Source organism: Scatophagus argus, chromosome 3 (assembly GCF_020382885.2).
Source record: "Scatophagus argus isolate fScaArg1 chromosome 3, fScaArg1.pri, whole genome shotgun sequence".
Classification (NCBI taxonomy): domain Eukaryota; kingdom Metazoa; phylum Chordata; class Actinopteri; family Scatophagidae; genus Scatophagus; species Scatophagus argus.
In genome coordinates, this window is record NC_058495.1 from 6,774,749 (window position 1) to 6,800,279 (window position 25,531).

General features: G+C 39.9%; 1 protein-coding gene across 5 annotated transcripts in view; it reads right to left on the reverse strand.

The window, feature by feature from the left end:
• Positions 1-2,526: 2,526 nt before the first annotated feature.
• slc12a5a (solute carrier family 12 member 5a) overlaps positions 2,527-25,531 on the reverse strand; it is a 140,521-nt gene continuing 117,516 nt past the window's right edge. For 2 of the 5 annotated variants that reach the window (XM_046383117.1, XM_046383122.1), the window contains exons 5-26: positions 23,314-23,368; positions 22,311-22,441; positions 18,561-18,808; positions 17,930-18,141; positions 16,434-16,601; positions 16,081-16,179; positions 14,760-14,817; positions 14,265-14,439; positions 14,023-14,141; positions 13,669-13,767; positions 13,435-13,554; positions 12,757-12,861; positions 12,342-12,510; positions 11,420-11,615; positions 10,820-10,989; positions 10,282-10,413; positions 10,009-10,116; positions 9,498-9,623; positions 8,373-8,605; positions 8,142-8,156; positions 7,787-7,920; positions 2,527-6,005 (exon numbers count right to left, since the gene is read on the reverse strand). In XM_046383117.1, coding sequence (XP_046239073.1) covers positions 5,914-6,005; positions 7,787-7,920; positions 8,142-8,156; positions 8,373-8,605; positions 9,498-9,623; positions 10,009-10,116; positions 10,282-10,413; positions 10,820-10,989; positions 11,420-11,615; positions 12,342-12,510; positions 12,757-12,861; positions 13,435-13,554; positions 13,669-13,767; positions 14,023-14,141; positions 14,265-14,439; positions 14,760-14,817; positions 16,081-16,179; positions 16,434-16,601; positions 17,930-18,141; positions 18,561-18,808; positions 22,311-22,441; positions 23,314-23,368 — 2,964 coding nt within the window. In that variant the 3' untranslated portion in view covers positions 2,527-5,913. The remainder of the gene's footprint in view (positions 6,006-7,786; positions 7,921-8,141; positions 8,157-8,372; positions 8,606-9,497; positions 9,624-10,008; positions 10,117-10,281; positions 10,414-10,819; positions 10,990-11,419; positions 11,616-12,341; positions 12,511-12,756; positions 12,862-13,434; positions 13,555-13,668; positions 13,768-14,022; positions 14,142-14,264; positions 14,440-14,759; positions 14,818-16,080; positions 16,180-16,433; positions 16,602-17,929; positions 18,142-18,560; positions 18,809-22,310; positions 22,442-23,313; positions 23,369-25,531) is intronic. The other 3 variants (XM_046383119.1, XM_046383118.1, XM_046383121.1) reach the window with 3 other exon arrangements.

A 25,531-nucleotide genomic window follows, 5' to 3' on the forward strand; every position in this document is an offset into this window, starting at 1 on the left:
AACACACTACGGCTTTACCATAAGACTAGCTACAGTATCAAGGAAGAGTAATGAATGGTTCTGAATGGGGGGGAAAAAAAAATTTTCATATTACTGAAATTTGTTACAGGTGTGTCTTTGTGTATATGCTGTATATATCATCTATATCTACATCTGTCACATTTTTCAAGCACCCATACAAAATGTTTCCCACAGCTCCAGTTAATTAAAAGCAAACGTGCAAAGTTTCCTCTGTATTTTCACAGGCCATGATGTGTTAAAAGGTAAAGACATTAAGGAAAAAAGCTTGTTCCTAATAGCCTCATGTCTGTCAGTATGAATCGACTTGGCACAGAAGCAGGGAAATGGGTATTCTTACTCTGTCCAAAGGTTAAAAAATGGAAAAATGCAGTACTTGTACCTCTACAGCTCATAAGTCAAAAATGTTTCATTAAGCCATTCAAAAACCAAAGTGTAAATAAGATAAAACTGCATTTTTCATTTCATTTTATGCACTGGACTGTTTCTTGGATCAGGACCAGTAACTTAATGGACTATCTGCTGGTTGCCTGGCAACAGTTGTAAACCAATATATAAGCTAGCCCATAACGAGGTCTTTTGTCCAATTAAACAAGCCAAATACAGTGTCTTAATGAGTTTGCTTTAGAGATGCTGACAAGTGGATTTGTTACCTTTGGATAAAGCCTGATTTGCTGTTTCGTGCTAACTCTCTGCAAGAAATTTCTTCAAATGCCCGTTTTTTTTTTCATTAGAACTGAATGTTAACATTGGTCAGTTTGGGTCATTGGTGATATTTAGAATCTATTGGCTGAAAAGTAGGTAAATCTACACACATATGCTGCATTTTCTGCAACTTTCATCAAACTCAGGCATCTCTTTCTGGACTCAAAGTTTTTGAAACAAATAGTTTTATCTTTACCTGATATTTGCTACAGTTTTGTAAGAACTTAAACAGTATTTACTTGTCTGCGTCTAATTCACTGGAGCACACATTTGCACGCTATCATTTATGTAGTTAACTGAAACATACTTTGGTAATCATCCGTAGATAATATTTGACACAATGAAAGGACCTTGTCAACAAATCCACCATAAAAATAGAATCTTGTACTATAATAATATTCATCTTGAGTACAATGATTGGCCAGTCCTAAGGAAAGAGGAAAAAAAAATCATACTACTAAAAAGAAAAGTTTCTAACTCATATAAACAAAATACCTTTATACCACAAACATCCAATATATGTTCAACACACCTTGTTCAGGGTAATTGCATGCATGCACTGAGTTACACAACATAACTGGGACGGGGCTCTGCTTGCACAGCATGGACAGCCACATGAGTTCTTCTCATCTGACTCACAGAAATCCACTGTATGAAATGCAGCTGTTTCACCTCCATCATCAGGCACATCTGTCTGATGCTTCTGTGAAAATATACACAAAGCTCTTATTTTGACAACTGTCTGTGTGCCCTTTCTGCCATAATCTGGGATATGTCTGTTTGTTCTCTTTCTCTTTTCATATCTCAACAGGAAAGCCTCCTCAACCCGGTAACAGATGTGTTTCAGAGCCCTTAATATCCATTTAAGGATGGAGACTGTGTAATGATCACCGGCAAATTTGTCTCATGCTACAGTTGTGCAGGCGAAGGATCTGATCTAAATCATGGATCAGCTTGGGGGAGATGGAGGGGACGTGCTGGTTTCTGAGTTGACTGTCGTGTGCCGTACAAGCAGAGCCAGTACCAGAATTGGAAGCGCGAGTTTTATATTCTTTGATCATTTTTCAGAATAATACTGCAATCACATTTAAAATACAGAGCTGGGGTGGATTTAGAGGCTGGGATGGGGGAGGCCAGGGATTTGGGGCAGATGGGGTGGGATGTTGCGGGGTGGAGGAGGGATTTTGGGAAGGCTCACCTCACAGATTGAGTGACAAGCACTATAAATTTAACAGTTACTATTATTCTTTTTAAGAAGGTTGGCAAAGAAAGGAGAGAATGTATGCATGTATGCATGCTAAAATGTCCAGGAAAATGCTCAAATGATTAGATGGAAACGAAATCAGCAGGTAAATCGCTGGATTATTGCAGTTCAGAACTGCTGCAAGCTGATGGGAATTAATCATATTTTATGGTCTGAGCAGTCAGACCTTCACAGCTGGCTGTAATACACTCATGTGCCACCAGAGATCACTGTGGGATAGAGTCTGTACAGAGCAGACTGGCTCTTGTTCAACCCTGTCACTCATGCAGACTGATCCTGTACCCCCTCAGTGTAAAGTGCTTTGCTGTCTCAGCCACGTTTGGGATGAACACTGTAGATCTTTATTTTCCAAAGACCTGGTGACAAACATTCTGATGAAATAAGTGACTGCTGACACCTCCAGTTGCTTATAGAAAAGAAATAAAATGAAAAATGACCAATGTGAGACCAATATTGCACATAATCTTACAAAACTCTAAGACTTTGTCCACAGTGATAGAACAGTGTACAACAAAAGACAACACAAGTAGGATACAGTGTCTCTGACTTAAGTGATATATATTTACAAAGGTGAAATGACCATTTCTAAGGTCCATTCATTCACAAACTGAAAACCTCCTATTACATTACATAAGACTACTTGAGCAAGATTGAAATATAACAAGTAACAATATAGTGAACTCATACTTTTTCTCATTTTTTGCAAAAGACTTGTTTTCAAGGTCTCCCCATGTCGCTGACTGAGCGATAAACACTTCTGAGTTCTCAAAATCTGTAACTCAGTGAGAACATTTGACAACCTTTTCCCCACTCTGCACCTTGAACATGTAAGTCATCACTATAGAAACCACTAAAACAAATATTGCCACATAGTACCATGCAAACAGCAATTATAAAACATTTATAATTCAATAAATAAATTGATTTCCGATAAACGTCTCCAATAAACATCAGATATCTTTTCTTTTGAATAAATTTTAAAGGCTCAGTTGATGCAGGCAATGTTGTGGAGAAATAGCCATGTTCTTCAAAAACTGATGAGAGCGATAAACAACCCTTTTGTCAGCATCAAGTGTCACAAGAACATTAAAGAAAATCTTCACTTGGCACCCTAAAATCTTTGAAAACTAGGAGTGGCTGCTTCTTAAGTATCACAGGTGTCAAAGGTAGGTGTGATAAAAAGTCGCAAACAGTAGCACTTTGCAGATAAACCAGAAATATTCATATTTAAACATATTTTGGAGATTCATTTAAGTTTCTCTAAGAAAAATAAATTGACAATCTGTTTTCTCAAAATTGGTTTACTTTACTAATGGGATTAAAGATGAGAACTTTTTTTTTTTTTTTAAAAAGAGAACAAAATAGTGGCAGATTTGCCCTCACACTGTAATATTGCATCAGGGTATCCAGTGTAGTTTTCTAATAAAACAGAAAGCTAACCCTGTCCAGAAATCACAAGCCAAATACAGGTTTACAGGTGCAGCCTTCTCTTGGTTGACAGCCACCACCGTTGATATGTATGTCTACACCCTTTTCCACTTGATATTTAATGTTGCTTTAGACATCTCTATTTACAGTACAAATAAATCTATTGATACTAGCAGCATTCACAACATATGGTCAGACATTCAAGCAACACTAAAAACATTTAATACTGTTTTTAAATAGTTCTAGAAACTAATTTGTTTTGCTTCTCTATATTGTATATACTGTATATATATATGTATTCATTTATAATCATATTCCTACTACGAGTGCAAATGACCAGAAACAGTTGCTTTGATAAAAGAAACAAAATAAAAGTAAAGTGACACCTGTCCTTGGTCAGAGTGAGATGATTCTGGATATTTTTTTTAAAGACTTACGAAATCTACATATACAAAATATATGTGTAAAAAAATAAATAAGATGATCACATGAGTCCGGATTTCGACTATTGCACAATCCTCCCAAGATGCACTTTTTTGAACCCCAATATGATTTGCTCACAAGTCATTCAGTCAGGGACATGTGTGGCTCAAATCTTAGCCAATCTAGAAGATACAAAATCTCGCTGGAGAGTCTACTGCATAGAGTTCAGTCTTGTGGACAAAGTGAGTTTCCTAGCTACAGAAGCCATTGTCCTCTTTTATTTAGACTAGACCCTATAAACAATCGATCAATAGATGTTCAAAATCTCCAAAATCTTGCCTGATATGCCTACTTCAGATATGAATGTTGGTAGTTTAAAGGAAGTTTGTACATCTATTCTTTCATCATCATCTATAGGGTGACCTTCAAACTACACCATCAGTTCCATGTAGACAACTCAGTTTCCTATTTTTTTAGGACAATATGTTCTCTCTGATTTAAGCAATAGATTTTTTTGTTCACTATTTCTCTTTGAAAAATACTTCGATATGGCACATTAAATGCATCTAAATTATGCAAAAACAACAATATATCTTTGAGTGATAATCAAAATGACATAACCATTTCATCAATATGTGTAACTTCTGTCTATAAACATAAATACATATTTGTTCTCTAGATGAAAAAATAACATTTAGTGTTCTTTTTTAAATTAATGAACTTGATGAATTCATCAAAATTTCACGTGTTGCACAGTGGCAGACAGTGCAGGTGCAGTGCTTGTTGAGGTTACAATGACATTTTACCATAGTGACAGGAGCCTATGCCATCCAATAAATAAATGTTAAAAACAGCAATTTTGAGCTGTCCCTCTGTGCGAAGGAACGTTTTCTCTCCACTAGAAGCTTTTTAGTAGGTCACAAAAATACTACACTCATACTGAACAACGCTTCAGAGCTTGTACATTATTTACAGTGATCCACACGAGAGTCGAGGGGTGCTGGCAATGATAATCTCCTCGGGGGTGGGGGTGGGGTTGTACTGTCTCCCCATTCTGCTGTCACACCAGCCTTCTGCTAGGAAACACACTATTCACAGTTTAATTACGTGTCAATCTCTACGGACTAAGCTAGCCTTGTTGTATTTTTTTGGCACTAACAGTGGCCACAGGGATAAACAGCCACTAAGAGTTGAAAAATAAGTTGAGAGGAGGACTGGGGAGGAAGACAGTGATGGCAGTAACAGAACAAGTGGAGTGGACACACACAGTTGTAAGGGTGTCATGCTGAGGAGTGATCTGGATAAGATAAAACTGAAGGTTTGATCCACATGCTTTTTTCAGTCTCCTTCGTATAGCAGTGTGAATTTCACAGTTCATACTTTCACAACTATATTCTCCTCCTTCCAGCTGGTGGTCCTGACCGTGAGTAGCAGTGTCTTTTGCCTTGAAAGATAAATCACATCAAAGACAACAGGCTGGAATGCAGCGGGAGGTGTCCGATCACAACAAGGGAACTAAGACACTCCGACATTGAGCTCATTTCAGCTGGCTCTCGTTCTTTCCGAGCAGAAGCCGCTGATATGCCACATTTGTATTTGAAATTAAAAATAAAAACAAAAAATTTGCAGAAATTTATAAAGACACACACATGCATGTGCGCTCACACCTCAGCTAACAACCCGCACCAAACACCACCACATCCTCCTGACCGAATGACTGACTCATTGCGAGTTACTACAGTAGATTAGACTAGCAAAGAAAAAAGAATCTGAACAAATCTAGACAGCATCTACACAAGTCTAGGGCCTACAATAGTTATGGTAGCTTATTGAACTAGAGTGAAGGGTTTAATAGCTGAGCATGTGACACTGCTCATTGGTCTGCTGGGATGGAGTTGCGGGAGAGGTGCTGAAGCTGAGCTGGGCTATTGGTTGGGTGTGAGAGGACCATCTTACAGAAATAAACGTAAGGTCAACATGATGAAGCGGCGCTGATAAGAGGGTGGGACTACAGGTGACACAGAAACAGGGATGAGGGAGGGGTGGGAGGTGGTAATTGGGAAGGGACCGCTCTTTCAGGAGTAGATAGTGATAACCTCGCGGCCGCCTCCGCGGACCAAGAGGACCCGGTTGAGACCCTCAGTGAGGACCTCTAGGAACTCCATGTCTGGGAGAGAAGAGTTAAAGAAAATAGTGGGGGCAAATGCAATATATACAAAATATGAACATGTTACCTTATGACTAGGAATGCACCAACATCAGTATCGAATGTTAGTACAAAACTGTGCTTGTGTTTGAAAACTGTGAGTACCAAGAAAAGTCATGTTTGTTGTTTATGATATCATTAGGCATTTTCTTACTTGTGAATGAGACAGCCGTAGTAGGTAGTTGGACAGATGATGACAATGTGCTGTACTTAACAACCACCATGAAGATAGTCTTAGGTTGGAAGTCAAATACCCAACCTGATTTCAATGGGGACTAGTGTTGCTGCAGCAGCGACAACAGACTTATTGAAAAATTAACCCAGTCGCTCAAGGCACACAGCAACAGCACTGAACTGTAACCCACCCAAACTGAAGAACAAGCACTGCTGGAGTAACAGAGCATCTTTCAGTGACAAACCCATGTCAACACAAAGCGCACACCTACAGGAGTAAATCGTAGCTGCTGGGCACGGTAGCCTTATTTCTTATACCGAGCTACTCTTACTGTTTTCTCCATTCTAACCAACCCCAGCTTTGAGTTCTGTTTTGGTTTCCACCAACTATTCAGGGAAATATCTGGTTTGTCCTGTAGCTGTCTGTCAGCTGTTTGACACTAAATAGGTACTGTACTGTGAGTTTGCTGAAATCAGCTGCCTGCTGCTGGAGACACTGCACCAAACACCAAAACACACTAAAGTGATCCATAGAGCTGAGGGGAACTTAAGTATCGCTTAAGTGATACCTTTCACTGTGATTGCTTATAGACCAGTCAGTCATAACATCATTACCACCAGCCTAATATTAAATAGGTCCCTCTTTCACGGTCAAAACAGCTCTGATCCATCAAGGCACGCACCCCACTAGACCTCTGAAGGTATGCTGTGGCATTTGGCACCAAGCTGTCAGTAGCAGATCCTTTAAGTCCTCTAAGTTGCAACTGGGGCCTCCATGGATCAGACTTTTCTTTCCAGCACATCCCACAGATGCTCGATTGGATTGAGATCTGCAGAATTTGGAGGCCAAGCCAAGTGAGGCCATCCACATGATGAAAAAGAAAATGTGATTGATCAGATGAGGCCACCTTCTTCCACTGCTGTGTGGTCCAGTTCTGATTCTCACCGGTCTGTGGCTGCACAGCCCCATATACAACAAACTGCATTGCACTGAGTGTTCTGACACCTGTTTGTCAGAAACAGGATTAACTTTTTCAGGAACCTGAGCTACGGTAGCTCTTCTATTGGAAAATATATCCTTATAAATCCTAATTAGTTCTTTGCCTCCTCCCCATCTTACTCATATTTTCTGATGACAAATCACAATGCTATTAATATAGTCAAGTTGATTAGCTTATGCTTTCTTGCTTTTAACACCAAATCCAAATTTATTCCATGGGTGACAAACACCCATCATCTTCCTACATCTACCTACACCCTACATATTAGTGACATGATAGTGACCAGCAAGTTTGAGCTTCACTCATTATTTGTTTCCAAATAAAAAAAAAAATCCACAAATGCAGATTAATTCACCTGTATTTTAAGCCTCCAGCCATATTCATATTAATCTATTTGGGCCCTAAAATTGGATATCTAGCACTGCCTGTGTGGCACCGTGATATTTTAAAGATAATTCCTGAGACCTAATACTTGCTTTCTATTAGTTTCTTGAAATAAAATGCAACACTGTCTCCAACTGTGCAAACTCCCGTTGGTGAACCTACTTCTGTGCAGTTGAAGGATACAGTTCTCGTCACCTGTCCGGTTCCTGGGTGGCCCGGGCATGTTGAGGAGGACTAGCTTGGCCTCTGAAGACTTTTTGAGGATGACTTCATTCAGCCGGAGTGCTGTGTGCATACGTCGCACATTGAACTGGTTCCTGAGTGAAGACAAAGCAGCAGGAAATGAGGTCAAACTGCTCCACACTGGTTAAGGTACGCTACATTTCAAAACATGTTGCAGAGCATTTTGTGATGCTAAACTGGTCGAGGTGACAGATGCTCATTCACACACAAATATTCTGTCTTCATCTGCTCATGTGGCCAATTTGGTCAGTATGAGATGTGAATGGACTGAATGAGGTGAGACTTCAGTACTTACAAGTTCTCCCACTCACTGCAGCATGACAAGAAGAGAAACATGATTATCAGTACTAAGCTATGAATGTTCTTTAGTGAACCTAATTCCAAGTTAAAACAAATTCTGATTCTGACAGCATTCTGATAGACCTCTTTTGGTGCTATATTGTACAGAAAAAAAAGACAGCAGAGAACAAGAAGGTAGTTCAGTTTACTACAGGTAAAGGGTCAATGAGCATTTCAAAGGACTCACGGCTTCATGTTGAAGATGTCTTTGATGCCCTCTGGTGTGGCTGCGCCAGGTGGCTTTGCTGGCTCCCCGTCACACTTCTCAGTCCATGTCATCTGGACCTGCTCTCCGGGGCTCTGAGCGCCCTCTGCAGGGGTCAGCGGGGTGGCTGGGGTTGCAGGGCTGGCTGGGGTGGTGTTGTCATGGATGAGCTGGACCTGGGCAGGAGGGGACACAGGGGAAGAGGCCGACTTTGACTATGAGACGAGAGGAAAAGAGGACGGATGTGGATTTACATGTACGTTACATGAAAGGTTGAAAGAGTCACGGTTGAGGTGGAAATGTAGGAATGCAGGTAAAGTCACAGAGAGTCACAGTGTTTGAGAGAGGGGGAGGAAAGAGACGTGTGATTAAGGAGCTTTATGCTGTTAAGTCTGCATATCATGTGATTTCTTGTGCAGTAAGATGGGCTGTAACTGGAAAAAAATGTATCTAAATTACATAAAGCGCAAAATGCAATCAATCTAAAATCATTTAATCTCAGCTACACTGTAATCAGATTATATTAGCCTGTGCTGTATGCTACACTTTCTTGCTGAGATTTAGATAAGAGGATTGACATCACTCTCAAGCCCATAGACGAATATGAAGCCACAGCCAGCAGCAGGAAATGGAAGAAGCAGTTAGCATATCCAGGCTAACTTCAGGAAATAAGTCCTACAGAAAACCCCTGTAAAACTGCAACACATTGTTTTTAAACTTTTGTTTTTTAACAGATTAGACAGACAGGATATAAGATGTTAATTACTGAGCTTTAGCTCATAACCTTGAGACAGAGCTAAGAAAGCTCTTTTGCTCTGTTTCTAGTCTTTATGCTCAGCTAAGCTAAGCTAACTGGTCTCTGACTGCAGCCTTTTATTTAATGGACAGACAAGAAAAAGGGATTGACTTTTGTCATTTAATACAAGAGAGTAATGTCTATTTTCTCTTTAAATTAAAAAGTAAAAGAGTAGTATTTACAACTTTACTTGTGTTATTCAATTTTTATTTGTCTCCCTGCTCAATCTGGCACTTTTTTCCCCCTTCTTATTTGTTCAGTATTCTATCACATACATGTGAGTATTTCAAACTGAGGCAACTGTGTTCTACCTCTTCCTCGGGCTTCTCCTCCTTGGTGGCTGCTGGTGGGTCCTCAGTCACACTCAGCTGGGTGGTCACAGCAGCCGGGTTCTTACGGCGGATAGACCCACGTGACGAATCAGTGATGCTCTGGATCTGTAAAGGTACAGATGAAGCCAAGGAAAGTAATATGAAAGGAGTAGAGGAATGTTTTCATTTACAGAGACTTTCTATGCTCAATGAGAAGCAAGGCAGATCAGGGATGTTTTTCCAAGACATTTATTTTATTTTTTACATCAGTCAAAACACCATCATGCAGTTGCTGCTGTGGCTGTAGTCCACACTGATAGAAAGGGTAAATATGCTGTCATACTGTTCTGATTTAACCGCAGCTATGCTTTTGTCCTGAGGGGCTTATGTGTCATGTTAAGTCAAGCCAAGTCAAATCATGCCATGCCAAATCGGCCCGTCAACTCATATCACCTTTATGTGTGCATCTTTTCAAAACAGCAAAAACTTTGACACAAACAAGCGTTCCTACCTCTCTCTCACGCTCATTCTTGGTCAGGTTGATCTGTTTAAGCATCTGCGACCGTTGCTCCATTACCAGGGTCTTTTCGTAAGTGTAAGCTGAAATGTCACTGTCATGCTAAGATGAAACAAATGGACAGTTAGCTTTTCTTTTATCGTTCCTGTTGATTTTTTTGCTTTTCTTATTGATTCAAAGGTATCTTCATGACAAAACCCCTCGTGTTTCTGTCTCTGCGTAATTCTCTGAAAATTCTCAGGTACATTCAGTCTTGAGAAAACTCACCATTTCAACAACTTCCACCATGGCATCAATACGGAGGTGATAGAGGAATGTGGTCAAGTCCTTTTTCATCTGGATGCTGTTGTCGTCCATCTGGGCAACGGTGAAGATGCGCATCTTGCACTTCCTCCAAACCTGAATGGCACAAACAAAACTGCTGACATATCCTTACAGTAGTGTTCCACTGTTATGTGACCAGTTCATGTAGGTTTTTGTCATTGTTTAGTTTTATTTCAAATGAATGATTTACATTGGTAAATCTGCTTGTCTTCAAATATAAGAAACTGTACAACAAAATTGTACTACAGAAACCCTGAGCTCTACTTCAAAGTATTAAAACTGCAAAACTGAACAAATAATAACAGAAAATATTATGAGAGGATGATAGGATATGATATCATGTGTTTATTTATATAAGTGTTTATCTTGTCTGCTGGAATTTAGATTCTGAATGTAAGAGTCTGAACTGTTCCTTCTTGTTGTTTTTCTTGTAATGTCTACCTGTTCTGTAGTTTTCGTGATAACATTTGTTGCACAGTACCTTGTGCTGACGGAGGAGGAAGGGCAGCAGCATCAGCATGCCTCCATCATGGACGATCCACCACACATCAATGTGACCCTCAGTGAAGCGCTCTCCATTGGACGGGAAGGCCGAGATGTTCTTCGGGACGAGCAGAGCCAGGTGAGCTGCGGTGGTTTCTCTGACCAGCTCTGCAGAACAGACACATACAGAGAGAGGAAGAAGTGTCAGTCTTTCTTGATGCAGCTAATGACCACAATGGGAATCTTTCACATGGATTAGCCATGTTTTTGATATGAATATTTCTGCTGTTCATCAAATATTCCACCTTTTTTATCATCTATTCTTATTGTTAGAGTGAATTCCACCTTCCTCTTCAACAGAGAGGTAAACAGCACATGAGGCAGCTCTGAACTGAAACTGACACAGGTTTTGTCTTGATGCTTCAGCAGCACAGATGTCAAACATAAACAGAGCTTGAAACCTGCAGTTCTGGATTTAAGGGACGTGCACCATTCCAATATAACACCTTAAAATCTGCCTCAGGCACACTCAAACCTTTTGGAATTCAACTTTTTTGGAATGGAATAATTGGTTTATTTGCTTGTCAAAGTGACCCACCAATGAAATTCCTCCAGGTCTGGCGTTCATCTCCTTGCTTCCAGTTACGCGGCCAAGATACCAGCACAGCGTTATGTTTGAGGCCTCCTAGGCCACTGGCCTGGAGGAGGTGGGAGGTGGCATCACGCAGATTCGAAGACACGGTCACTTGACAGAAGCCCTTCACCTTCTCTGTCTCCATCAGTTTACGCAATGCCTAGAAAGACAAGACAGAGAACAACTGTTACCAAGGTGCAGAGAACGAGTTGTTTTGTTTGTGAAACTTACAAATATAAGATCCTACATCTACACATCCATCTATATATCCAACATCTATATGACTGTCATTGCATTTTGGTGCCAAGGCCTTTTGCGCATTTGATGTTGATTTGCATATGTCTTGAAAGACGACATTTACATATTTTGAGTATTTTGGAGCAAGTTATTTTACTGCATTTACACTCCAATAAGTCTAATTTGACACCATGTCTGTAATCATGTGGTGAGTGCACATGGCGTATATAATGTGAAACCTGTTAGAAAATGTTTGTATGGCATGAGTTCAAACAGATTTCCAGTCAGTTGGCTGGTGAAGTAATTTAATTTAGTGACTGCAGTTAAGTCTCATTGAAAACAACAAGAAAAACAGGAATATAATAAAAAGAGACATGAATGTTTCTAAGTATATGCATGTACATAGACATAAATACCCATATAAACACACACATATTTATATATACACTAAGCCAAAGGTGGAAGCAATGACTGTATATATTATTATATATTAAAATCGGGTCCCAGATTTGATTTTAATCATCTTTTGTCCCTGGTAGGATATGTTCACGTGTAACTCTGTGCCAGGTAGCAATGCATGGCTTCTTCTCTGTGATCCAATTTAATAAAACACACAAAAGAACAGAATTTGTATGAGCTTTCTCCCTACCTGCTCTGCACGCTGGCTCTGCTCGTAGCTCTCCAGAAAGGTGCCCTCTAGAGCTGTTCCAACAATGGTCAGACCTTTGCCTGCCTTCAGCTGGTTGGTCAGAGAGAGCAGACGAGGCTGCTCCACATTTTGCTCTGCATCTGTACTAACCAGCACCAGCAACTGAGGCCTGAAGGGGGGTGGGATTGAAAACACAGGGAAGAGAAAAGTAGGGGGAAACAAATGCAGGGCAGGGAGAGGGATGCAGAAACACAGCATGAAAGGTTGATGTGTTAATATTAATTCAACACTTGTTATGTAACAGCTGTGATGAGGAGAATCACATTAACAGAGAATGGCTGAACACGTACAGACATGTTGTTAATTTCTATGTTAATTAGAAACAACACAGTGCCTTTGTGTTTGTGTGTCATACCTCCAGTTCTTGGTGTGCGGGGGACCTTCCTCCAGCCGCATGAGAGCGTAACGCGCAGCGCTCAGAGACAGACCTCGTATCCCGTCTCCCCACTCTTTCTCGGCACTGTGACACAGACAAGTCAATATTTGTCAAAATGTGAACCAAGGTTTTGCAGCTTCATCCTAAATTTAAAAAGTGACAGTGATACAGTCAGCACACTGAAACAAATCTACTTTTAGATGACAGTGTGACATAGAGGCAGTGTGATTAAGGCTTCACAGGTAAATGCCAAGTTAACATGTCACTCACCACAGGGTATCACTGCACTTAAACACTGTGATGTACTCCGTTATAAACATGGATGGATAAGCCTAAAATTAGCTCATTTTATCATTCATATTGCAGCTGCACAACATACTGAGGCTACAGAAACAGTAAAATCAGTAAAGCTATTTAAACTAGAACAATGAAATAGCTCTACTTGAAGAAAACAGAAGCTTCATTTCATGCTTTCTTAGTTGGTTTCCTATAATATTTATACAGTGAGCTAGTATTTAGTATAATATCTGTGTGGATCTGCTGAGGCAGGTGGGTTTGGACAACTCAAAAATGCCTGTTCAAACTAAAATGTTTGATGGGGTGGACTTAATACTCTTAAAATACAGTAGATGCGCACACACACACACGCACACTCACCCTGCGAATTCAATATACTTGTAGATAGAGCCAGCAATCACCATGGCAACGATGGCGTAGTACCAGGAACAGAGGAACATGAGAGTAAGACACAAGCTCATCCCTAGGAAAGACAGAGTCCTATAGAGATGGATGGAGAGAAACAGAAAGAAAGCCAGATAGACAGTAAGACTGAGGCCCAATTTGAAATACAAACATGCAGCTGCTGTTTCTCTCAGTAGCTTCTGAACTGACCAGTGGTAGAACTTGAAACGGGGTCTCCAGTTCGGAGTTCTCAGCAGAGTCTGGAGAGCACAGGCCAAGTTCACAAACATGTAGCACATCAGGAAAAACCTGCAGGACACACAGAAACTCAGTTTAAACTGTGACATAGTTCAGTGATTTCAGTCCAAGTGAGTGAGTCGTCTTAAAATCTGTTAACAAAACAGAAATGCAAGCTGCTTATTTGTGTGATGAGCTAAATCCTGAGCCCATAAAATTTGGCATTTGCATCATTTAAGGAATAGCAGGGGACTGGCTCCTCTGAAATCTCCCACAGTTTGCTCTCGAAAAGTGGCAGTAAATTAGAGAGTCTGTGTCAGTTCTCACATGGAGAGGATGGGAGCCACTGCATCGAGGGAAGCAATGAGGATGCCACTCTCACAGATACAAGCTGTCAGGAGGAGGGACCATGTGGGTTCTCCGTTGGCCTTTCCATGGCCAAAGATCTGTGGGAACACAAAAACATATTAGCACCGCTGTTTTTAAGAGTATGTCTGCTTTTTTCACCCAGTATACAAGATGAATAAAAAGGAAGGGAACATTATGAGAGTAAATAATTAGAGATTGACCCGAAGGGCAGGCACGATGCCATCTTTGGCGATGGCCTGTAGGAGACGAGGAGCTCCAGTCAGACTCTGCAGCCCCGCACCACAGGTGGAAAAGAAGGAGCCAATCACAATCACCCAAGGTGATGGCCAGGCCAACGTGCCAATCACCAAGTTTCCATGGACTCCCTCTCCGAACCTTAAGGTTATGGGAAAACACATCCAGTTTTTTTTTATTGTATTATTTATTGCATATTATGAAAGGAATAATTAGTAATTATTATTATTACTGTTATAAGATTGTTGTTGGCAAGTACGACCAGTGACACGCTGTGACACAGCTTCATAGCTCAATTCATGAGACATAGCAACAGGGGGAAGAATATTTCCTGCATTTTAACCTGCATTAATTGTTAAGTTAAAGGTGAAATGTACAACATTCAATGCAACCAGATATCACACTAGAGCACTGGGATCAAAGACCAAATAAAAATGTGCCCAAACCAGGAATGGACTTACTTGTCCCTGAGGACCACACCCTCGATGCAGGCACCAAACAGAACCACACTCGACATGTCTAGGGAGTTATGGATCAGGAAAGTAAAGGTATTTCATAGATAGGTATCAAGTTTTTAACATGATCAATATTTGAAATGTGTTTCACCAGCATTAACGTTTCTTAGATTAGACCTGTTTAGTGATTGACAGGACTTCATAAACCTTTCCATTTGAGGATGCACTTAATGATGTGATAAACCAATCAACTACATTTGCTGAGAAAAAAAACATCAATTGATTTTGTTTAGGAAAGAATCTCAATGAATCTCAAAGATCAATGACACTGTAACTAATATACTTCTGCTTTATTAACTTGTGATTGCATATGGAGCCCAGTGATGCAATTAGACATCCTAATCACATTTGTTTGGACCCCAAGCTGATTACGCCAAGATACACTGAAGACATTCAAGGTGGCTGCCTCAGAGTTTCAGAGTAATTACATCTGCCTCACAGTACATGTGTATCAGCCAAATAACGTTTCAGTAGATAATTAAGGATGTAAAAATCCTCAATTTAAAGGTTTTGCAAGTAATATCATCATCCAACACAACAATGTGAGGGGGAAGAAAACTGTGGCTCCACCTGTGTCAGCTGTTTCCCCAACCAAAACAAACCTCTTTATGCTCAATAATCTTTTGTTTTACATTACTATGTGCTGGATTAAATTACATTGCTAGCAGCTTTCATAGCTGTTCAATATTGTGACAGCAGAAAAAAAGCTTTGTCTCTGTGTGGAAAAAAGAAAAAGCTCTCACTGAACCTGTGGCACCACACTGAATCATGCCCTCATTTGCAGTGATGTCAAGAGAATTTAAACAAATTAAATTCTTGCATAAGACAGATACAGGTATACTTTGAGCTAATCTTATCAAAATCAGATGGTATTGTAGCAGCTATGGTTTTTCACAGCTTAAAGTGCTGTCCTTTAATTATCATACTCCCTACAGGCCAATCAGTGTGTTTTTGTTGTAGCATCTCTTATCTCTGCAAGCCCTGTCAACACTGGCATCACATGTAATCTGAGTAAATGTCTGGAATACTTTTATATACTTTCATGTAATGCTGGAGTACTTTTAGATGCTTAGTATAAGAAGGCAATAATTTGTGTAACATACATAATTCTGGGGAGTACTTACAGTGTCCTCTCTGGGCTGATCAGTAGGTTATAAAAAATATAATTGTTTGCTGACATTTAAACATTAAAAATGTACGGTATTTTAAATATTTAAATGATGCAATGACCCCTGTTATCCTGCAGGGGGCAGTATTGAGAGGATACAGACAGTGGAGGTGGTGGTGATGGCTGCAATGGTTCCAATGGGGATTGACTTCTGGGCATCACGCAGGTCTCCGGAGCGGTTGGAGCCAGCCATGATGCCTGAGCAAACCGTCAAGAGGCAAACATTATCAAAGTCAAGGAGATTTACATACGTACAACACAGGGCATGTTAGTAGCAGTAGAATATTTATCTGTTCCTTTACATGGATAGACAGAGAGATTCAGAGGTGTCCTAACAACACAAACTGTCACCACCAATTTGCTAAGTCATTAAATGAATAAAAATCATGGTAATCCCACACCAAAAAGAAAAGGAAAAGAAGATCAGTTGAGAGAAAAGTGCAGATTTTCACCTGTCACGGAGGGGAAGTAGATGCCGACCAGTAAAGTGAAGAAGCTGGTGATGTCAGCCAACACGTAGCGGTTTGCGTTGGTCAGAGGGTCGTCCTGCTCTTCCACTGACTCCAGTTTGCTTTTGGCAATCAGATCCCCCTTCTCATAGTAGTTCCCAAACAAGTTCTCTGGATGGGCGAGAGGGATGTAATGAAGATGCAGGTGAATCTTTCAAAACCAACTTAAAAAAGGACATAAAAACGGTTTCATTCCAGATTGTCAACCAGATCACGTCTTTTTAGATTGCAACTTAACTAAGTTTGAGTCTAACTGGCTAAAGCTAACCAATTATCGGTCATTTCAATATATTAACTGTCATGCTCTTATATTTGTGCAGTTATGTTTGTATTATAATAAACAAAATAAGGAATCCACTCCAGAACTTATTTTGAAGGGATCTTGATACTGGAATTAGCCTTGGTGCTACGTTATTCCAGGGCTTACAACTCTAAAAGGTCTAGGCTAACTTTGGTTTTATGAGTTTACTAGATTTAATGTGGCTTTTTTAGCACTAATCAACAGAAAAACAAAATTTAGGAGCAAAGCACAATCAGATCTCTACACAGTGATACAGATTAATTACTGTAATAAAATCCAACATGCACATTTTCATAAGTAGTCACCCCTTTAATGGGACAAATTACAGTATTACTGGAGCCGCTTAAGTCTCTGATTAACGGTGACATTGAAGGACTTCTTTGTTAACTGATATAAAAAAATCCACATTAAATCGGCTTTGAGGCAATGTCATAAAACAATAAAATGTGAAAACTTCACAGAGGGGGTAAATTCTTTTTTGGCCATTTTGCTAACAACTGCGAATTTTAAATGTGGATCCTCAACAAAAGGCTCACTGTTAGCTCTGTAGTAACTATTGGAGAAAAACAAGGTGAAGCCAGCTCTGAGCCTTCTGTTGCCTAAGGAATCGTTAGGCTCAGGACTGAAAACTATAAGTGCTGTTAATGTCAGGATCTGTTTCTTTCTTTTGCTTGGTCTTAGTGAAACTTTGTTGCTTAGAGAAACTCAACACCATCAGTTAATTAATGATTTAGCAACATATTAAGACAAGAGATAATATGACATGGATACACCAATCAGGCTAACATTAAAACCCCTGACAAAGAATAAAATTAATCATATCTTTACAAAAGAATGTTCTGTGAGATGTGTTCTGGCAATCATGTGGATGTTCTTCGACACACACCACCCTCTTGAACACTGCAGTTGATTCAGCGTATTTGCAAGCCATTGTTGTATTCCTTGAGACAACCTTGAGGTATTTTGGAAATGTGACAGGGTATATATATAGTACAGTAGTATAGTGGTATAGTATAGGATAGCAATGTTATTCACTTCACCTGTCAGTGTTTAATGTTGTGCCTGGTCGGTGTATATTTGTGCAGTGAACGTGCATGTGTGTATGAAAATTATACAGATCCCAACCGGAAGAACCAACCTGCCAGGATTCCACTAGTGACCCCTGGGATTCCCTGGATCTCAGTCACATTGTTGGCTGTGAAGTACTTGTCGCAGGTAGCATTGAGAAAAGATGAGTCACAAAACATGCGCCACAGCTGGGTGGTGACTGTCCCATTAGCTGTCTCAATGGTCTTGGCACACACATCAAATGTCTTCCACACCAAAGTGCGGTTGCCCAAGACACACACACTGGAGAGAAGAAAAGCACAAAATGACCATTAGAGAATTGTTGCAGTGTAGGTGTGTTTGTGTGTGTTTGTGCACTATAGCAACCCTAAAGTAAACGCTAAATCAAACCACTCAAATAAGAAAATCACTGGTAACCTAATTCAGCTCAGTTTTAACATATATTTCTATATGTCTTTGAACCTGTAAGGAACTATAATATCAGAGCTTAACTGGTCAGTATTGTAGTATTAACAGAGAAATGTCAAAGCACATCAGTTAGCACGAAACAAATGCTGCAATTTTATTCATTATCCAAACTTTCAAATCAACGCTGATGGCTTTCTAGCATCCCATCAGTAGTGATCTGTTGCTGCAAACCTGGCGTGTGTTGTGCTGTCACAGTTAAGGATATGCTTTGTGGCTTGTTTGTCACTGCTTACGGGAATACGGGAGGGTCGACGGCGGTCTTGATAACCCCAGCATAGACAGCCAGGATGGAGAGAATGACGCAGGCCAGAAACACCAGGGCCAGCTTGTTGACATACTTCACGCCAACAAACACCACCGTAGCCATGGAGGTTAACAGGATGGTCCCGTACACGCGCATGTTGTTCAGCAGGGCGGCCTCTGCCTCAGCACCCTCCAGGCCCTCCAGGGGAAAGATGGCCGCTTTGGGCACTATGTAGATCTGAAGCAGAGTCATTATGTTATCATTTGTTTTTCTCTGTATATACCCAGGGAATGCACAGCTGCATTTATCTCATAAAAATTCCATACAATCTCATTGTCGCTCAAGGGCATCTTGGCGGTAGTTGTTTAGGGAGTATTACTCATCTACTTTCCCTCCTCAGTTTTTCCCAGCCTGTCTGGGGATTTAAACTGGCAGATTTCAGGTCACAAGCATGCTCCTCTCACTCTTCGTTTACTTCTGAATTTAATATATTTCACCTTACGTAAAAAAAAAAAAGCCAAAATATAATGAAAGAGAGGTGAGAAAAGCATGTATGTGGTGAGTGAGGAGGACAACTCTGTGAAGAGTGAAAACATGTGATGCTCATATTACCAGTCCTCTACCGGAACTTGAAGCAGCTCACATAATTCTGTCCTGCTATTTTAATCCAGTTTAATTAAAGAGCTCAAGCATGGTATTAATACTCGAAATTAACTGTCATTATAACACTTTTACTATGGGTCAATCTAAGAATAGTCCCATCATATATAAAGTGGTAAACCCCTAATTAGTCTGTCAGTATCTGTCATCAGCTTTAGATTATTCATGGAGAGGTTGTTACATAAGCATTGGCAATATCTTGTTTTCAAATAATCATTTGTTTCCAACCCAAAACAGTTAAATCACCATACAACCGAGAAGAAGAAGCATGGGGGTCACGGTTCATTATGGTCATCTGGCTGGAGAAACTGATCTGTTGCTAAGAACAGCATATCACTAGGCAAACAAATCTCCTGCTTCACTGTGAACTGTTCATGCTTCCTAAAATAGCAGCATCAGTTTGTGTTCTTGGCTTGGGTGGAAGGATGAAACATATTCAAATCAGCCTTCTCCACATCCGTTTCCTTACAATTCTGCAGGGATTGTTATTTTACAATGGAAACTAAGCCAGCTTTGACCCAGAAGACAGAATTAACCTCCAGGATTGATCAAACGCTGTTTATCCATTAGAGCCATCCAGAAGGAGAATAACAGAGTAACAATTAAAAAAAAAAAATACTGGTATGTTGATAACAGTGGACCAAAGTGATGAGAACTGTTTCAAAGAATGGTCTTGTTACTCTGCCAGTGTCTTGATGGCTTGCTAATGCAGTATTTGCATAATTGCCCAATAGTCCATGCAGCAAGGGGGACTGCAGTGGCAGAAGTGTGGAATAAAAGGCAGAAGAAGGGGAGGAGGAGGAGGAGGAGACGGAGGAGGAGGAGGGGAATGAAGATCGAGATGAAAGATTCCAGGATTTCATCAACTGATCAGAATTCATGTTGAAGAACAAACAGCTTGAGAAAAAATAGCTTCAAAGCACAGTGAGGAGGCAAATAAAGTGAAGTGAAGGAGAAGAATTCTGTTTTCACAGAGGCATGAGGCACACAGCAGTGCTGTGCACCAATTCATTTTTGAGGAGAGCACAGGATTTTTGTCGTTTGTCACTTCACTATTAGTTTCACTGGGCTGAAGCATCAGTGTCTGCAGCAATCCAGCAGCTCAGCATATGGCTGTCAAGGATTACAGTGATATCAGACACAATATTTCTGATGACTTTTCTTGAAGTCGGTGTATACTGATATGTAGATTTATCCAATCAAATGTGATTCGGGGTGACTACTAACCTGCACATGACCATTATCTCATGCCTCGCAGCAGTTAGCAGAGGTGTGTGTTTGAGTGTCATTTGACAAAAGCGTTTATGAAGAGAGTGCCTGAGGTATAATTTATTCATCCCCCCTTCTCTCCAAGTATCTCTCTAGAGCTCTGTGCCACCCTCATTTGAACCATCCTATCAAATCTGAAGAAACTGTTTTAAATCCCTCTCAGGACTAAACCTCTAATAAGTTTGGTGTTGTGCTCATTTATGGCTGTTGAGGAAAAAGACGAGCCAATCGGAGATTTGCAGACAGGGTTAAGAAGGTTAAGAAGGGAGGATGGCAACTTTCTGTCAATGAGCAACAAAAAAAAAAGCTTCTAAAAGCTACAATTGTGGATAAGATTGATACAGTTGTAGAGGATGTTGTCACCTTACAGAAACAACCAACTTAAAGATATTTTCTATGACTTAAAGGACAACATTTATCATTTGCTTTTTTGTTGATGGGATGATTGATACCATTCCCTTGTCTGTGCACCTAATATGAATATGCTGGCTAGCAATGGGGAGATAAACAGCAAGCGTAACTCTGTACAAAGTTAACAAAATATTAATAATAAAGTGATATTTGTGCTAAGCTATGCTAACAGGCAAATTTATACTGAACATACAGATATGAATGAAAAGATTGAAACTACTCTCACTCAATCTTCTCATCTAACTTGGTGTCCAAAAATAGTAAACTTTTTTTTCCATCTAACTGCTCCAAAAAGCTACTACAGCAGCCTCTTTGTCGACTGAAAGTGATATCAGTGGGACTGATATGACAGCACTGACTGGCAAACATCCCCATTATCAAATAGAAAATGCAGACAATGTACAACTGAATACTGAAAAGAAAAGAAATGGTAATTCTGATTATAAGAATAGAGCAGCGCTCCCTTGAAAAAGACATTTTAATATCAATGATACTCTTACCTGGTTAAATAAAAGAAAGAAAGATGAGTCATATTCTCAGTAGACATCAGGGAACTGGGTTTGATTGCTTCTGTGCTCCTGGTTTTGTTTGGCTCTTTGCCTCATATCACTGAACCACTTCCAACATTGGCACCAGTTTTCCTCAAACCACAGCAACGTGGAAGCAAACCTTTTATGTATTACCAACATAATTTAGTCAAGAGGTAATATTCAATAGTGGCAATAAACTCACTGTATAAAGACATAGTCTTCCTCTTGAGGGTAGCTTTTGTGACAGTGTTATCACTATGACAAAGTACATATTTGTCAAAGTATGATGTTGCAGAATTCACTGCAGAGAGGAAAAAGCTGTGATTTGAGTGGTCATCCTCTACAAACCTGGCAAAGCTATCCCATCATTTTTTCCTGTCAATGCCCTGAATGAATTAGCTTGAAATTTCAAGTAGGCTGAACAAAAGAGACAGTTTTAACAGTTCTCTCCTTTACTTACATCAGCGTGAACCCACTCACTGTGCTGTCATTGCATCTAATTTCCAGTCTGAGAAAACATGGCAGCTGCTCTGGAAATGCTGTCAATTTTTTCACCAATTGCTAACCCTGAGTCAATCTCAGAATAAAGCTGTGGTGAGAAATAGGCCATGCACCTGCAGAGAAATGAACCAACTTATATCTTTATGCCTAATTTGAAAATTTGTTATCCGGTTTGAGTAATTTACAAGAGACCCATGATTATCAAATATTTGCTAATACGTCCAACATACTGGGCTAACACCACACCTGATGTGCTTGAACTATTTTCAACAAAGAACAGAAAACAAAAAACTTTGCCATTAAAAATTGATGAGGCAGATTTCCTGATGATGGCAGCAAAAGAATAAGAGAGTAGTAGAGTTTCTCACCAGGAGGAGCTCAATGGCCCCCAGGATGTACATGGCTCCAGCAAAGGTGGTCCCCAGATAGAAACAGATTCCCACTGCTCCCCCAAACTCAGGGCCCAGGGAACGGGAGATCATGTAGTAGGAGCCACCAGCTACACACAAACACAGCAAAGTTAGCAGGAACAATTAAAAATAATCAGTAATGTCTCTTAATTGATATTTGTTTCACTCATTCATTTGTCTAGTCTTCTACCTGAGCCCAAAACAATGTCAGAGAACTGTTGAATTATTAACTTAAACTATCACTAAAAATCTCAAAAGTATTCAATTTATAACAAAGGAAAAAAAGCAAGAAACTAATTTTGCAAAGCCATAACCACTAAATGTTTGCTGTTTTAGCTGAAAATTACTAGTTATCAATTGATTGTCACATCCTAACTGATCATATTTTTATAGATTGACTAACAATTTGCATGACACTGCCTTTCAATAGCTGTAATCTTTATTATGCTGTTCATGTGATTTTGCTGTATTTCTTTACAGTGTGCGAGTAAATTGAATGAACATAAATAAATAGACTTTAATCAGCACTTTGCAGCAGCAGTACCAGTTATAACAGAGACAGTTATAATTGGCATACACTTCCACACTTCTCCACAAGCCTGTAATTTGCTCTGACCCCTGCTGTACACACACCAACTGGTAAGTCACATTATAAAATTTAGCTATACTGTACAGTGTCTACATAAATGTGCCTGCATAGAAATACAAACACACACACACACACACACACACACACAGTTTTACATGTCAGACATTTGGCTGACGCTTTATTTTGTGTAAAAAACATTGTGTGAAGACAAGTTAAAGTGCACAAAATCCCAGACTAAAAGCTTTAAATGTTTCTGTGGATATCAAGCTGCGCTAGTTGTAATGTGCCAAAAGCAATAAGTGAAAAGAGAAATTTAGAAGCGGACAGACTCAAACAGTGATGACTGTGTGGTGCCAGCGTCTGCTCACCCACCTGGCACTACTCCATTGGTAGCGATGGCACTCATCGAGATGGCAGTCAGCATGGTCTGCATAGAGAGAGGGAGGGGAAATAACAGAGGAGACGAAAACAGAAAATTAACTCATATCTACCAAATTCTGCATATTCTGTGAAGAGGCGATTTGCTGACTTTGGGAATTTGGTCAAAAAAGTATCTTGTTTTTGTATTTCTTGAATAAACTGTTAAACAACATGTAATGTTAGTAAAGAATTGGTTTCCAACAGTAGATGTAACAAAATCAATAATAAATATATATAATAAAAGACAAACAAGGATTCAAAAAGGGAAAAATCAATTAGAGTCTATGGCCATGATATGAACTCTCTCGGGATGCTTTCCAGCACAGTGGTGCCTTGAGCTAAATGCTCAGTGTCGACAAGGTAATGTCTGGACAGTGACAATGTTAATATGCTAGCAAGTATGACGTTTACCAAGCGAGCAAAACACATCAAGCCTGGCTCTGTACCATCTTAGTTTAGTGTGATAACATTTGATAACTAACACACAAAACACTGCTGAGGCTAGGTTTATGGGTATTTGGTTATAAACCAAAGTATTGGACAAATTCAATTGTTGACTTGATGGATAAACAATGTGAAATTCATCCTGAAGGGGACGTGAATGTCTATAGCAAATTTTATGGCAATCAGTTCAATAGTTGTTGCAGTAGTTCACCAACATAGTAATCCACTGAGCTGCACTGCTAAAAACCATACACCACAATACAAGTCATCTATCATTTAGCAAAAATCTCTTTCACTGTTTTGTCAGATCTTCACTTTTAGAAGTTAACTTTCCATATTTTCATCTCCTCCCAGTGATGTCCACCATAACAGCATCAGGCCTGCGGTATCTAACACCTAAATACCCTGTGATATAGTTTACATGAGGACAACACCAATTCACAGCAATGCTAAACGCTACAGCTGACTGACTGTTGATTAGATAAATAGTAGTGCCACTGGGCTTGTCAACAGCTGTCAGAGAACATTCAGACAGCCAAAGACAACTCTAATGTTACTGTGGTACTGAGTGGGAGAAAAACACCAGAAGAAATGTAAGGGCATGCTAGAATGGAGACCAGTAGTTGCCTGCAACACAAAGAGTCAGCCTTCACTGGCCTGCAGAGGAAGAGAGGGAGACATGCACACAGAGAGTGGGAGAACGGGCCAGAAAAATAAAAAAATGACAAAGTGAGAAATAGAGGGAGCGATAGTGTGTGTGACAGTACAAAGACGGCATCAAGATTTCATCACTCTTTCAAACACTATTGTTGAATTTCTGAGTGTCTTTTTACATTGTCTGCACATGAAAGAGAGCGACAGAGACACAGAGAGAAGCATGTGAGAGCAGCCTGGTGAGAATCACTGCCATCTCCTACAACAAGCTCCTGCTTTTAATTAGATTTTTCTCCTTTTTGCTTTTCTGTGAATACCACCTAACGTTTCAACACCAATAAAAAAACAATGTGAGCTGTTTAGAAACACAACCTTTTTTACAGTCCACTGTATTTTTTTATGCAGTTGTTACCGATTCAGCTTCAAAACAGCTTATGAAAACTTTCACATTCAAAAAAACAGCAGCAGTAGAGAAAAGTGGTTATGCCATATTATGTTATAAGGAATTTTTAAATTAATTTAATGCTCATCATAAAGTTTTACTTGTTTGGGTATTGTTTGGCTTAATAGCACTGCTTACTGTCACAAAGGTTCGGCGGCGTCGTTGACGCAGGGAAAGCTGCACCCCGATGTGAAGTCAAAAATGGGCAGGCAGGCGAGGCAGAAATCTAAACTAAAGGTCTTTATTAAATCAAACTCAAAAAAGCACACACTTACTGTGCAAGGGATCAACCAAAAACTGTGGCTTGAATCATGGCATGGCAAGGCAAGACAATTCAATAAAAATTCCTGGCATGAAAAAACAAACTATATAAATCCTGGCATGGAACATAAGACAAGGTAAAAACACACAGGTGACACACATTAGGAGGGAGAAAGCAATCAGGATAGCTACAGGAAAACGGGACACTCAGGGGAAGAGACACCTTCAAAATAAAACAGGACATGACAAAAACCTTGAACATGATACATGGAAACAAGACACACATGGAACATGACACAAGGACTCAAACCAAAACAAAACCAAAAGACAGAGAACCAGGACGTGACAGAAACCTTGAACATAAAACAT